The sequence below is a fragment of the Parasteatoda tepidariorum genome, chromosome 8 (assembly GCF_982258835.1).
Source record: "Parasteatoda tepidariorum strain Cologne lab strain chromosome 8, Ptep-v5.0, whole genome shotgun sequence".
Taxonomy (NCBI): Eukaryota; Metazoa; Arthropoda; class Arachnida; order Araneae; family Theridiidae; genus Parasteatoda; species Parasteatoda tepidariorum.
Window position 1 is genome coordinate 67,625,316 of NC_141762.1, and position 12,808 is coordinate 67,638,123.

The 12,808-nt window shown below is 29.2% G+C and overlaps 1 protein-coding gene across 1 annotated transcript in view; it reads right to left on the reverse strand.

Annotated features, from left to right (window-relative positions):
- Positions 1 to 5,530: 5,530 nt before the first annotated feature.
- The window catches only part of LOC107444171 (protein Wnt-4), a 160,812-nt gene continuing 153,534 nt past the window's right edge, over positions 5,531 to 12,808 (reverse strand). The window contains exon 4 of the mRNA XM_016058254.4: positions 5,531 to 6,735. Coding sequence (XP_015913740.1) covers positions 6,268 to 6,735 — 468 coding nt within the window. The 3' untranslated portion in view covers positions 5,531 to 6,267. The remainder of the gene's footprint in view (positions 6,736 to 12,808) is intronic.

The window sequence follows — 12,808 nt, forward strand, 5'->3', positions numbered from 1 at the left end:
ACTTGTGTAAATATTGCAGGGGAATAGTGAAAACTATAATTTTCAACTGTAATTTATATATATATATACTATATATATTTAGTTTCACTCAGTGTCATTTTCTTGGTGCGGAAGTGCCACATGTGTTGGTTCGAAAACCGAATCGATGATTAAAACTCCATCCATTCGAACTTTATTCCTCGATGAACAAAACTTCATTTGATGAATAGAAACGTCTATAAAAAAAGAGCCCTAATTATCTGTAAAAACAAATTTGAATGCTGTGTGAAAGCCAATTATGAATGATAGAAAAATTTGAATTGAATAAACAACTATGTTTTTTGTTTAAGTTTGCATTTTATTTTGTGTCATAAAAATTAGTTCGTTAAAAAAAATAATAAATAAGCTGTTTTGATGCTTCATTGCAATTCATGCAGATTTAATGCCGATGATGTGAATGAAAAATAACTAGTGCTTAAATTAGAACATTATTTGGCCCATAAAAATAAGTTTAAGAATAAGGCAGTTAAGAATTAGTTTGAGAATAAGACAATTAGTCATGGAAGATATGTATAAGAAAAATAATCTCGAAGATGCATTTTCAAACATTGACATTTCATTTCGAATTTTTTAGGACCCGGTACTTCTCCAATAGAGAGCCCTGGCTAGTAAAGACCAAAATTTTTTTTAATATTCAAATAACAAAAAGAAACTAACAGGAGTTTTCGAACAACAGCCTTAGATGCTTTATCTGCATTTTCACAATTATGCGTTTTCATAAGCAATACGACTGATTTATGGAAATTTTTTAAAAATCAACACTTTGCTATCGAATATCTGTTCGCAGCTTTCTTCGAATGTCAACAAAATAACGAAAAGGGTTAAGATAAATCTTCTTCTGAAAGATCTTCTCTCTCTATATATAAGAGCGACAATCTGCCTGTATGGATGTTCTCTAATTAATTGATAACGTAGGTACTGATTTGGTACTTTTTCTGTAGGTTGCTGATCTTTATGGAGTGATTTGTTAACAATCACCACTTTTCGGCGTCATTCAGTTCGGAAGCAATATCAAAAATACGAAATTTCATTGTTTAAAAACATCGTTGCAGATTAAATTTTTCTTAATATTTTTAGATTGGATTCACCGATTGGCACGGCGTTTTCTCTTACGGATCGCTAATATCTTTTCTGATCGTTTTGCGATATTTTCCGTCCCTCTACGTTGAGTTGTTTGCTTTCAAGGATACAAATTCGAAAGATACAAATTAGTAAAAATGCGTTATGGAATGAAAACCATTTCTTATAAGTGAAGAATATTTTGTTCGTTATTTAACGTTCGGATTAAAAATTTTGCTGTAGGGAGATTTCATTGTTCGGAAAATCTACTGTAAATTATTTGGAATCCAAAGTGTAACAGTAAGTTATTTATAGTCAATTTTTTGTGTAAACTCACTGTTTATAATCAGTTTATACAACATATGAATGAGTTTTAATAAATATTTATTGATTCAAATCTTACATGGCTAAAAAATACACTATTTACAATTCATAATGGTAACTAAGTTAAATTTAAAGTTCAGAGATGAAATTTATGAAGGAAAAAAATATTAGAAAAATTTATAATATTTCTCTTGAAATTTAGATTAAAATTTCGCCAAACAGTAACATAAATTTCGAAGTAATGATCAGGCATGTCTCAAGAAATATGAATTTTATTTAAATCTAAGCTAGTCATGAGATTCGAGTTACTGAAAGTTTATATCTGTCAGTGAATTGGCACCATTTAAGTTTGTCAGAAGATTCGCATCTTGCCCCAGAAAATTATAAGAAAAATACGGAATTAAGTATAATTTAAAATATTTATTTTCAACTGTGTAAACAGGTGTTATGCACCAAATATTCTTGAATCAACCCAGTTTAACATAACATTTTAAAGCAAAAAAAAAAAAAAAAAAGAAAGAAGAAAAAGCATAAATGTATGAATAAATATCATTATATAAGCGTATATAATAATATAACAAATTCTTAGATAATAAATTCTTTTCGCATATTGAAAACTCTCTGAGAAAACTTTGATAACATTATTTTAGGATAGAACTATTTCTATAACCGTTTTCCCGCGTACAATTATTGTTTTTAATCTAATTCTTCACAGTGTTAGATTTAATTAAAAATCATCTGGTTTAAATTTTGAAATTTGAATGTCTATTTTACTATTTAAGAAAATGTAATAATAAATAAATATTCAGAATAATCTAAAAAATAATGGAAGAACAAATAAATAATGTATAATAAATTGCATAATGTATAATAATATAAACAATGCTCAAATTGAAAAAAACAATTTAAAAAAATTTAAAAAAAAATTAAAATAAGTAATACTGAAAAAAAACAAGCAAAATTGCAGACCGATTCCCTGAGCGAATTTCAGTGATAATTTTTAGTTTCTTGAAAGATGATACTCTCGTAAATATTAAGTGTAATTGAGTTAAATATAGGATGGTTAAGAGACAATAGATAAATTTTACAGATATTTTGATACTAAGACGAAAATCTGTTATGGCTTACAAAACTTGTTTGTTCAGAAAAGCAATTGAATGATTTTTTTTCTGAAAATAAAATTAATAGATTCTTGAGTTTAAAACCGTCTTTTTTTATGAAACAAATAGTTTAAAAAATTAAAATTAATTTTAAAATTAAGAAAAAATCCAATAATTTAAAAACAAAAAAGAGTGAATGATTTTTATAATAATAAGGCGTTTGACCTAAGTTGACAAAGTTAATAAAACTAGATTATTAAGGCAATTTTATTCTAAAAATGAACACCATAAAATTTTCAATTCATATCTTTATATGGCATTAATAATAAATAAATAAAATAATAAATCCTTAACAAATTATTTTTCAAACTTTGAAACACAGGTTTCAACGCATTGTAAATGCGAACACCTCAATAATGGTTCTGTAATCTAGTTTCATAAATCTTCAGTTATTCTTTTAAAGTTTCACAAAAGGATATTTTAATTGAAGTTTTAGTGAATTTTTTTAATTATGCAAGCGATAAATTTTTGCAAACGATTAATCTCTTACATTAATTGTTCTTAAATGCTATAGGGATGCAGACGATTTCCTTCCGTGATTAAGTGAGATGTTAACCATTAATCTTCTGCATTCATTTTCTAGATTGCAAATTTCAAACGTTGGGCATGTTACCATTTAATTTTAAAAAATTGAAACTTTTTATCATTTGAATAAGGACTTGTTTGAAAGAAGGGATCATTCATTTTCTAAGGAACAAAACATCGATTTTTATTTTTTCATCATTCTCTCAACTTTGTTGAAATTCTCGAAACAAATTATCTTCCAGCGGCAATCATCTATCGCGAACTAGGTTTTCTGGGAAGAAAAGCAGTATTGTTTCAGCAGAAAAGTTTTTTGTAATTTTTTTTTTTTTTATCGCTCTTCCTCATCTTTTAGGGTGTTATATTGGACAGGGCGAGCATCATCAGTTTCTACTGGTTACAACAACTTCTTCAGGCAGTTTGTAAAAGGGACTGTCCTAGCGTGATTTATAACCGCAAGAAGAGAGAGGGTTTTTAAGGGTTCCCAAAGACCAATCTTCGCCAATTCATCAATCAGCCAACTTGTGTCACCAGCTCTGCACGAATAGAGCCAAGAAGGGGAAAAAATATAATCTGAACGAACTATCAATCGATTCCGAGGTCTTGATAAATTTTGTGAGAGAAAGATTTGTTTTCGAACTTTTTCTTCGACGATATTAAAGATTGTGAGCTTCAAGCTCGGATCCTTCCAAACTTCGATGATAAATATTTTTTTAAAGATTTAAGACCTATCAATCTAAAAAAAAAAGAAGTCATCAAAGAAGTTTAATTACTCTTATCAGAAACAATAGATTACTATCTAACGATCGGCTCCATCATTAATAAGTTTAAGGGAAGGATTACATGATTCATTCTTCGAATTCGTCATCATTAATCAATTCAACAGAGAAAACTTCGTAGTTTTTCAGGGGCAGATGAAAGTTTGGAAAAAAAAAAACATGTCCTGATTTAACTTTAATCCATTTATAACTGCTAACATATCATTAAAGAATTCTTTGACAGAAGCCGCTAAATTAGTTTTAACCAAATATATATTTCTTTACGCAGTAAGTTTAAATTTTCAAAAGAATATTTTTATCATAATGTGAATTCTCTGAAATGCTGAAAATTAAATACTGGCGAGCTACATCGTTCATTTCATGTATTTGAAACATGAAGGAAAAATATACATATAATAAAAAATTAGAGAAATATATCTATAGCTGTCGTTGGAGAAAATATATTATAAAGTTCGGAAGAAATTGGACTAACATTTATATAGGGTTTATATTTTAAGTTAAATTCACTGCGTTAAAGAATCGTTATAGTATAGAGCGTTAATTATTATTATTTTTTTTGCTACTTTGTAAAAATGTTGAGTTTTTTTCCATTAGAATTTTTCTTATTACAAAATTTTAAAAACATATAGAAGTAAATTTCCACTTTTCTTTTTTTTTTTTTAAATTAAGGAATTTGTTAGAATCAAATAATTTTCATATGACTACTCCTGCAATACAATCTTACCAATTGAAAAACAATTTTTTATGTTCTTTAATACTAATTTTAAAAGTATTTATCCTTTTTGCAAATGGGATATTTCATTACAAAATTATGCATGAATTTGATTTCTTATTGTTCTTTAAACCATATTTATTATGGTAGAAAATTTTCTAAAAACCGAATTCCATAATGAATTTGAATTTTAATTACGTTTCGTTTTATCAGATTTGAAAAAAATCTTTAACAAAAAATATGTATGAAAAAATTTGTTAAAATTATTTACCAGAAATTTTAACTAGTGTAAAAATAATCTTCTTTTGTTAAAAACTTTTAATAAAATTTTTAATTAATTTTTGATTTCCAATTAATATAATATTAATCCAATTAATATAATCCAATTAATATAATCCAATTAATATAATATTTAATTACTTTTTTATTAAAAATTTTAATTAAATTTAAATACTATTATTTAAATTAATATTATATTCTTCATTGGAAGTAAAAAGTCATAATAAGTTTAACAATTTCATCTTAGCCACCTGATCCATTAACCATTTGTTATCCGATACTTGAGGAGCTTAGGGCAGGAAAATTTTATAAACTTGAGAAATTCCACTTTAGAATATGTAGAAAATCGGTAATTATGTCACAATATCAATATTGATTTACACAAAGGATGTCACGTTTGGTGGAAGGCAGGATATTTGTAAAATTGCAAAGTTGGAAGGATAACAAGGAGTGTGACATTATATATTTTGGTTAGAATAAATGCATCTAAAACCAGCAGATTAATTATTTTTTTATCCTACGTTAATTTTAAAATGGTAAAAATGGTTTCTTCTGATGAATTTTAATTAATTCATAAAATAAATATATCTTACCTTTAAAAAATAACATCAAAATGTTAATAATGACAGAATCGGGTTAGAAAAAAAGAATTAAAATGTTGTTAAAATAACTTTAAGTCTTAAGTACAGAGACCTATTAAATATTACAGTTATTTCTCACAACCATTCCAGAAAGAAGTTAAAAACTCTAAGCTTTGTACACAACTTGGAAAATGCATGTAAGTAATTGGAATTAGAAGCTGCATTGTACCAATTGTATACAAAATTCCATATAGCCCTGAAAAAAAAAACTAGCTCAGGTTGTCAAAAAGTTAAACAGTTTTGCCAACAAACGTTTAAATAAGTATTTACACTCTAAACAGTTTTCAGGTCATTTTAAAGTGACGCACTTTGCGCATCAAGAGAAAGCATCTTAAGTTGTCAAAAAATCCTACGATTTTCCAACAAATCTTGAAATAAATATTTACATCCTAAACAGTTTTCAGGTCCTGGCAAAATATCTCTCGTAAGCATTATCTTGATTAGATTGTCAATCCCTTAATACTACCAATAAATGTTGAAATAAGTATTTACACTCTGAAGAATTTTTAAGCCATGGTAAAATGAAGCAAGGTTTCAGCATAGAAAAAGGTGTCTTGGTTTGTCAGTGGCTTTTCGATTAAACTTTCTGAACGATATCCAGATCATTGCAAAATGTTTATCTTCTGTAGCCCTGAAAACCTTATCCAGTTTTGTTGAGAAATACGGTAGTTTTTCCAGCAAACGATGAAGTAAGTACTATTTACATTCTGAACGGTTTTTAGATCACGTGGCAAATTGTCACTCTTTGCGTTCTATAAACAATAATTATATTCAACTTCTTGTTCACATTCTCTACACTTCACAAAACAACACCAGTAGAACTTGCAATCGCATCTCTCCATCACAGTTTCAGTTTTACTTGTAAAACCTCGTCCACAACACAAACTGTCACAGCTGTCAATATTCTTAGAAGTTCTGTTACACTGTCGCCCATACGTCCCAGGCGTTTCATTCTGTGAGTCCCGCTCGCAGAAATCTGGTGAAGAATCCAAGAAAACCAAGTCGGTATCCGAATGGTATTTGAAATAGGCGTTCATTGGCACCAATTGGCTACGTTTACCAGATCTTCGTGGTTGTACTTCAGTTGCATGATCGAACTTTTCTCGGAGAATGGAACCAACGAGTCGAAATTTTGGCAATGCCCTCCAACACGTCTTGGTTTCGCAAGAGCCTGATACACCATGGCATTTGCATTCCACTTTCATGTTATATTCAATAACCTAGAAAACGATAGGAAAAAAATTATTATGCAAAGTTATTATTCCTCAAACATTTCAAGTTAAAAATATATTGTAATTTTTTTTTTCGAATTTTGAAGTGGTTATTTATAATAGATAATCAATGTGTAAAAAAAAGTTTTTCCTCTGTTTATCATTTTTAAAAGCAAGAAAAAACTTTAAGTTATTCAACGTTGCCATATTGAACCACACTATCGTTGAAATATGATAAGATGTTACCAAATTTAAAAAGAATTGATTTGTATTTTAAAATGGCTCAACTTATAATCCTTTTAAGGTTGAAGCAAATGCGCAACCAGTCAACTTTTACTTTAATGGCGTACCTAAGTTAACTGTTAACCGAGTTTAAAGATAAAACGTAAATATTTTGCCTCATCCATTCCTCATCTTTGTTCAGAATTTAAACAAAAAACTGCTCTGGGGCATGAAGAGGTTTCACCCTCCCTCAAACAAACGCAAAGCAGAGTTCGTTCGTAGCAGTTAACGAAGAAACTGTTACGAACTGTACGAAGTTCGTAAAGGTCAACGTGAGTTCAATTAATTTAATAACATTGCAGTACAAATATTCTTTTGTTTTAAATAAAAGTATTTACTTGAGTTTTCAAAATACAATATATCGAAGAAAATCTATTAAGGAAAACTGGAGGGAAAGGTCTAGAAAAAGATGTCTCGATGAGGTAGAGAGAGATCTAAAAAAAGAAAAAATGATTATCTAAAATTGGAGGATAAGGACCAAGGACCGTAAAAAGAGGAGTCGCGTGATAAAGGAGGCCAAGGTCCTTCATAGACTGTAGAGTCGATGAGTAGTAGTAGTAGTAGTAGGAGAATCCGCCCACTTCTTACTGTGCTTCTCCTGTGTAAATTATTAAGCATCCTTTAAGTGTTTTATATAGCTCTGATTTATATTACTGACTAAAATTAGAAATCATAATTAAAGTTAAAATATAGATGAACTCTTAGCTTCCCATTTTTGCGCCCAGTTTATAGCGCAGTTTCACCCAATTCTTCGGTACCAAAGCGAAAAAAATAATGAAAAAAAGAGAAAAAGAAAATAATTAAAAAAAATAATAATAAGACTCCGGAAAAAAGATATAATCCATTCATCAGCTCAAACGATTATATCCGCAAAAAAGAGTGCTTTCTAATATTGTATCGTAATATTGATCTTATTTCGAATTCTATTATTATTATTTTTTTTAAATAATTTTCTTTTTCTCTTTTTTCCTTATTCTGTAATTTTTTAAACGTGTTTTCTCTACTTTTGGAACTTATTTCATGAGTTCCATATACTTGCAGCTCATGCGCAGTAAATAAAACTTATTGATTTTCTTATCATAATCATGCTTATTAAAAGTGTGAAATTAACATTGATCATAATTTGGCTGTTTGTCAACATAGATCATAATATATATAGATCATAATATAGATAATAATCATAATTTGTTTGTAACATAGATCATAATTTGGCATTGTTATACAACTTTTTAGTAACGTGTAAAATGTTTTATTTTATACTCAGTGGATTGATTTTTCGCGTTGTTTATGCAATGCCGGATTTTAAAGTTTTCCCAACTTTTATGTCATTCACTTGTATGTTTTCAAATATTTATGTGCTTTTCTCAACAATAAAACATAAAAATGTTTGTAACATAAACATTTGTAAGTTTTATGGTTAAGAAGAATTCAGTTTTACATTATTCATGAAAAATTGCGTAGGTGGTGCTTTGGTAATTATAAAAGTTTCAATAACATTCTGCTATGGCATGCGTTCAAGGATAGAGTATTCATCTCATTGATATATTGCACCCAAACACCAAAAAACCCTAATAAATTTAAGCAGGTAAACACTCCTACACTGCAATATATAACATCCGAAAATACGAATTTTCTTTTATAGCAACGACGCAATAGTAACTTTCATCAGAGCTATTAAAACTGTCACCAGGCGCGCTTAAACGCAACTCTTCAGCGGTTCTAAAATAAAACAGCCTAATCGTTTTCTTCCATCCCCTTCAATTACAAAGCTATTCAAGCAGATATTTTTTTTTTTTAAATATTTATGTTTCTTTAGTGGAAAAAATAGCCGAAGAGAGTTTCACACTTGGTGAGAAAGAGGGACAACCTCTCATCTAGCATGATGAATGGAGGATGAGATTTGTTACGAAACCATCAAATAAGTTCAGGAGAGTGAGGTGAAAGCGTATATGACCTTTTCAAACAGGTAGGTTAGGTTTTATTGAATTATGAAGAACATAATGGAAAAGTTTGACGCTCATCACATTTGATCTAAGTTATATCATCCAGACACTTGAGATGGATGCAATGTTTGTCCCCTGTTGAGATTATCAGCATGGTACCCATCTTTTCTTGCCAATATAAATTCTGTCAGCGTCTTGGACAAATCATTTGATCCACATCAGGGTCGGTTGAGAAAGTTATATTTAATACCTGTCCATTATTTCACGTGAGCAACATGTTGCGGGACATTTAAGCAATTCATTCTTCTTTAAATGGTAATAAAAGTAGGGTTTTTCTTTAATGCGCTGCTGTTTATCGGCAACACGTACGCCTAAAGCGTTTTTAGGAAAATCAAGACCAGAGTCCATTTGATTTCGAAATCGAGGCTTAGTAACAGTTAACTAAGAAAAATTAAACATGCAAAGTTTAAAACCTAAAAGATTACAATGAATGTATGCTGTTTCATCAAATAATTGAATACAATCAAATCTGTATATGGTATAATTCAAAGATTGTCACAGAAGTGCAAAAAGTGCAACCAAGAATGTAACAAAGCGGTAAATAATACATTTAAGAACGTATTTTAAAGATAGTAATACTACAGCAAATAAAAAGTAGAATTAAAGGTTTCTAATACAATTCTGAAAATATGCAATAGGGTGAAGTTAGTGCGATAGACATAGAAACACTGCAATGTTATAACAAGGATTAATCGAAAGATGAAGGCAAAATATTTTAGTAGTAGTAGTAATTTATTTACGTCACACTAGAGGTGCACAATGGGCTATTGGCGACAGATTGGGAAACATTCCTGAGGATGATCCGAAGACATTGCATCACATTATTGATCCTCTGCAGAGGGGATGCTCCCCTGCCTTGGCAGCCCAATGACCTGCGTGAAGTCGAGCACTTCCCGTTCGAACATTCGAACGAGGACTGATACCGCACACCCTCGGTTACTACGCAGGCTGATCAAAGTGGTCACCTATCCGCTCACTGACGGCAGCCTATGATGCTTGACCTGTGTGCTACCGGCAGCCGTGTATTTACTGTCAGTCTACAACGGACGGCAAGAAAAATAATGCAAAAATCGCAAACAAGGAGGAGTATTATGCCAAGACAGTACTGTACATAAGGAATAAGATAACTATAAAATTAAGTCAAAGGAATTAATTATATTTAAAAGTCGCTAAGTTTTTTTTTGAAGAAAGAAAAAAATTTAAAAAATTGATTTGTTTTCTGCGTAAAATTTATGTTCAATTTTATATTTCAATTTTTATTTGTGGGAATTCGTAGAATCTCTCATCTTTTCTTTCGATAGAAATTTCAAAAAAAAATTAATGATTTTTTTGTTATCTTTTTTATGTAAGAAAAGTCAAGGTCAAATTTTGGGAAAATTTTCCAATTTTCAGGACGCTCTTAGGGCAGAATACTTTAATTTTTCCAATTTGACTTTTTAACGATTATAGTCAAACAAAAGGATAAGAGAGATAATAAAGTTTCAATTGTAAATCATGTTGACTTATTTGCTAATATTTGAGGGATCCGCCTAAGTTTTGATGCGTCTCACCAACCCCTCTCCCTTTCCGATTGTTTCACAATTATTTTTCTATTTGATTACAAACAGATTCATAAATCAATATTAAGAAAAATATATTAAAAAACAAACAAACAAAAAGCATTATTTTATTATATGGTGCAAGAGATTTTGTTTCCCATTCAATTAGAATAAAATCTAACCTAGTACCATTTAGCTCGGTTTTCTACCCTTAAATTTGTTTTTCGAATTCTTATTTACTTTTCGGTTGCTAGAAAAACCATTTGATCGTGCATAATTGCAATTTCATCCTTAAACTTGACAACTAGCAGAAACGGCTTCAAAGCATTTCCTTTTATGTCATACAGAGAAATGCTGAACAGCATTGGAAAATCTTCAATGATTTTTTTTTATCAACTTTGCCTTGTCGCAAGGATACCAAACATTTTATCATCAAAATTAGCATGTTTAGAATGAAAATGACAAAGCACAATAAAAGCTTCTTCTTCGTGCGGCAAATATTTTTGTAAATTGTCTTTGAATAACTATATACTCATCTCGACTAAATCTGACTGCATCTCAGAGCTATTGGGAAATTATTGTAAACACTGCGAAAAAAAAGTATTGTCAAAACTGTCAGAATATGTTTAAATTTATCATGTTTCTAGCTGTATGGTAACACCAAAAGCTCTGTAATATTTATCGAATCGCTTTGGTAATGGCTATGGTAAAACTAATGGTGACATATGGTTTTACTACACGAGATAAAATTTGATAAATGCCAAAATTTGGTAATTTTATCATAACATTCTAGAGCATCGCATAAAACTATTTATTCGGTTAAATTTACTTTTCTATTTTGAATTTTTTACTAAATGTTTCCAAATCAGAACTATGATTTTCAAAACCAGAATTTCCGGTAAACTATTTATCATATGAAAGGAAAATTTGCCAAATGAAAGATTTAAATATCGTATATTTTGGTTTTATTAACCAGAATTATGATTTTTTTAAAAAAAAAAAAAGCAGAAATGTATAATTATACAGTGCGGAAAATTTTACCAAAATTGTTTGCTCATATAATACTAAGTGATGAATTCAAAAAAACTCCGCAACTCCGAATATTTATCATCAAAACGAAATAGAAAATATTTCTTTGACGCATCTCATTTTTCTCTATTTTAGCAACAAATATTCTGCTTGGCGAGGAAGATATTTTTGGCATCTTCATCGTTGTAATTTTTAGTACAATTGTAAGAAATTCCCGTCGTAAGTTATATATCGTGCCAATCTTTAATTATCTGTTTGTTGCAAGGAAAATGAAATCCTTTTTATTTTACCACTTTTATATAAACTTGCCTTCGTGTATGTCTGTCCGGGTGGAATTTTGTAATCGATTTTAAACTAACTTCCCGACTAGCTACAAACTTCAAATTTGGCACATAGATCAGAATTGGATGACAATACATGAAAATGAAGAGAAAAAAGACATACAAAGTAAAATAAAATTTAAATTTAAAATTTTTTTTTTTTTCGAGATTGTCTTTTGTTGTCGATTCCATTATTTCAAATTAGTATTACATGTCAGGTGAAAAGATTTTTATTGTCGGAGTATTTTTATTGGCTGAAAAATCACGTGGTAGGATCCAGTTTTTCCTCATTCATTTCCAGATTGTTTTGGTTGTCATCAGCACAAAACTAATGGAAGTCGTAAAGGTATTGTTTTTCTATAAAGATTTTTGTATCCCTAATTTAAAATTAAAGTTCTATTATTTTTGTAGTGGTCTTGTAGTAGTCTTGACTACTCCTTACTAAGAAAAATAATCTAAATAAAAATATATATCTTTAAAAACCACGTTTTTGTAGTGAAGAATAATAATTAAAAAGTAATAATTTTTAAAAAATATAAAATAAAAATTAAAAAAATTATAATTTAAAATAAAAAAAATTCAAAATAAAAAGTAATATTTTTAAAAACCACGTTTTTGTAGTGGAGAATTAAAAAAAAATTGAAAAACGAAAAACGTGGGGCTCATGAAATACATAACAGTGCATATACACATTTTCTTACTCATACACATGCACAGCCACATATACATCCACATACATATGCATATACACAAACATATTCCACATCCACATTCAGATACAATTACAATTACAGATATACCATACACATATTTTCAAGAGCACACATACACACACTAATATAACATTACTGTTATGTATTTCATGCGCCCCACGTTTTTCGTTTTTCAATTTTTTTTAATTATTATTCTC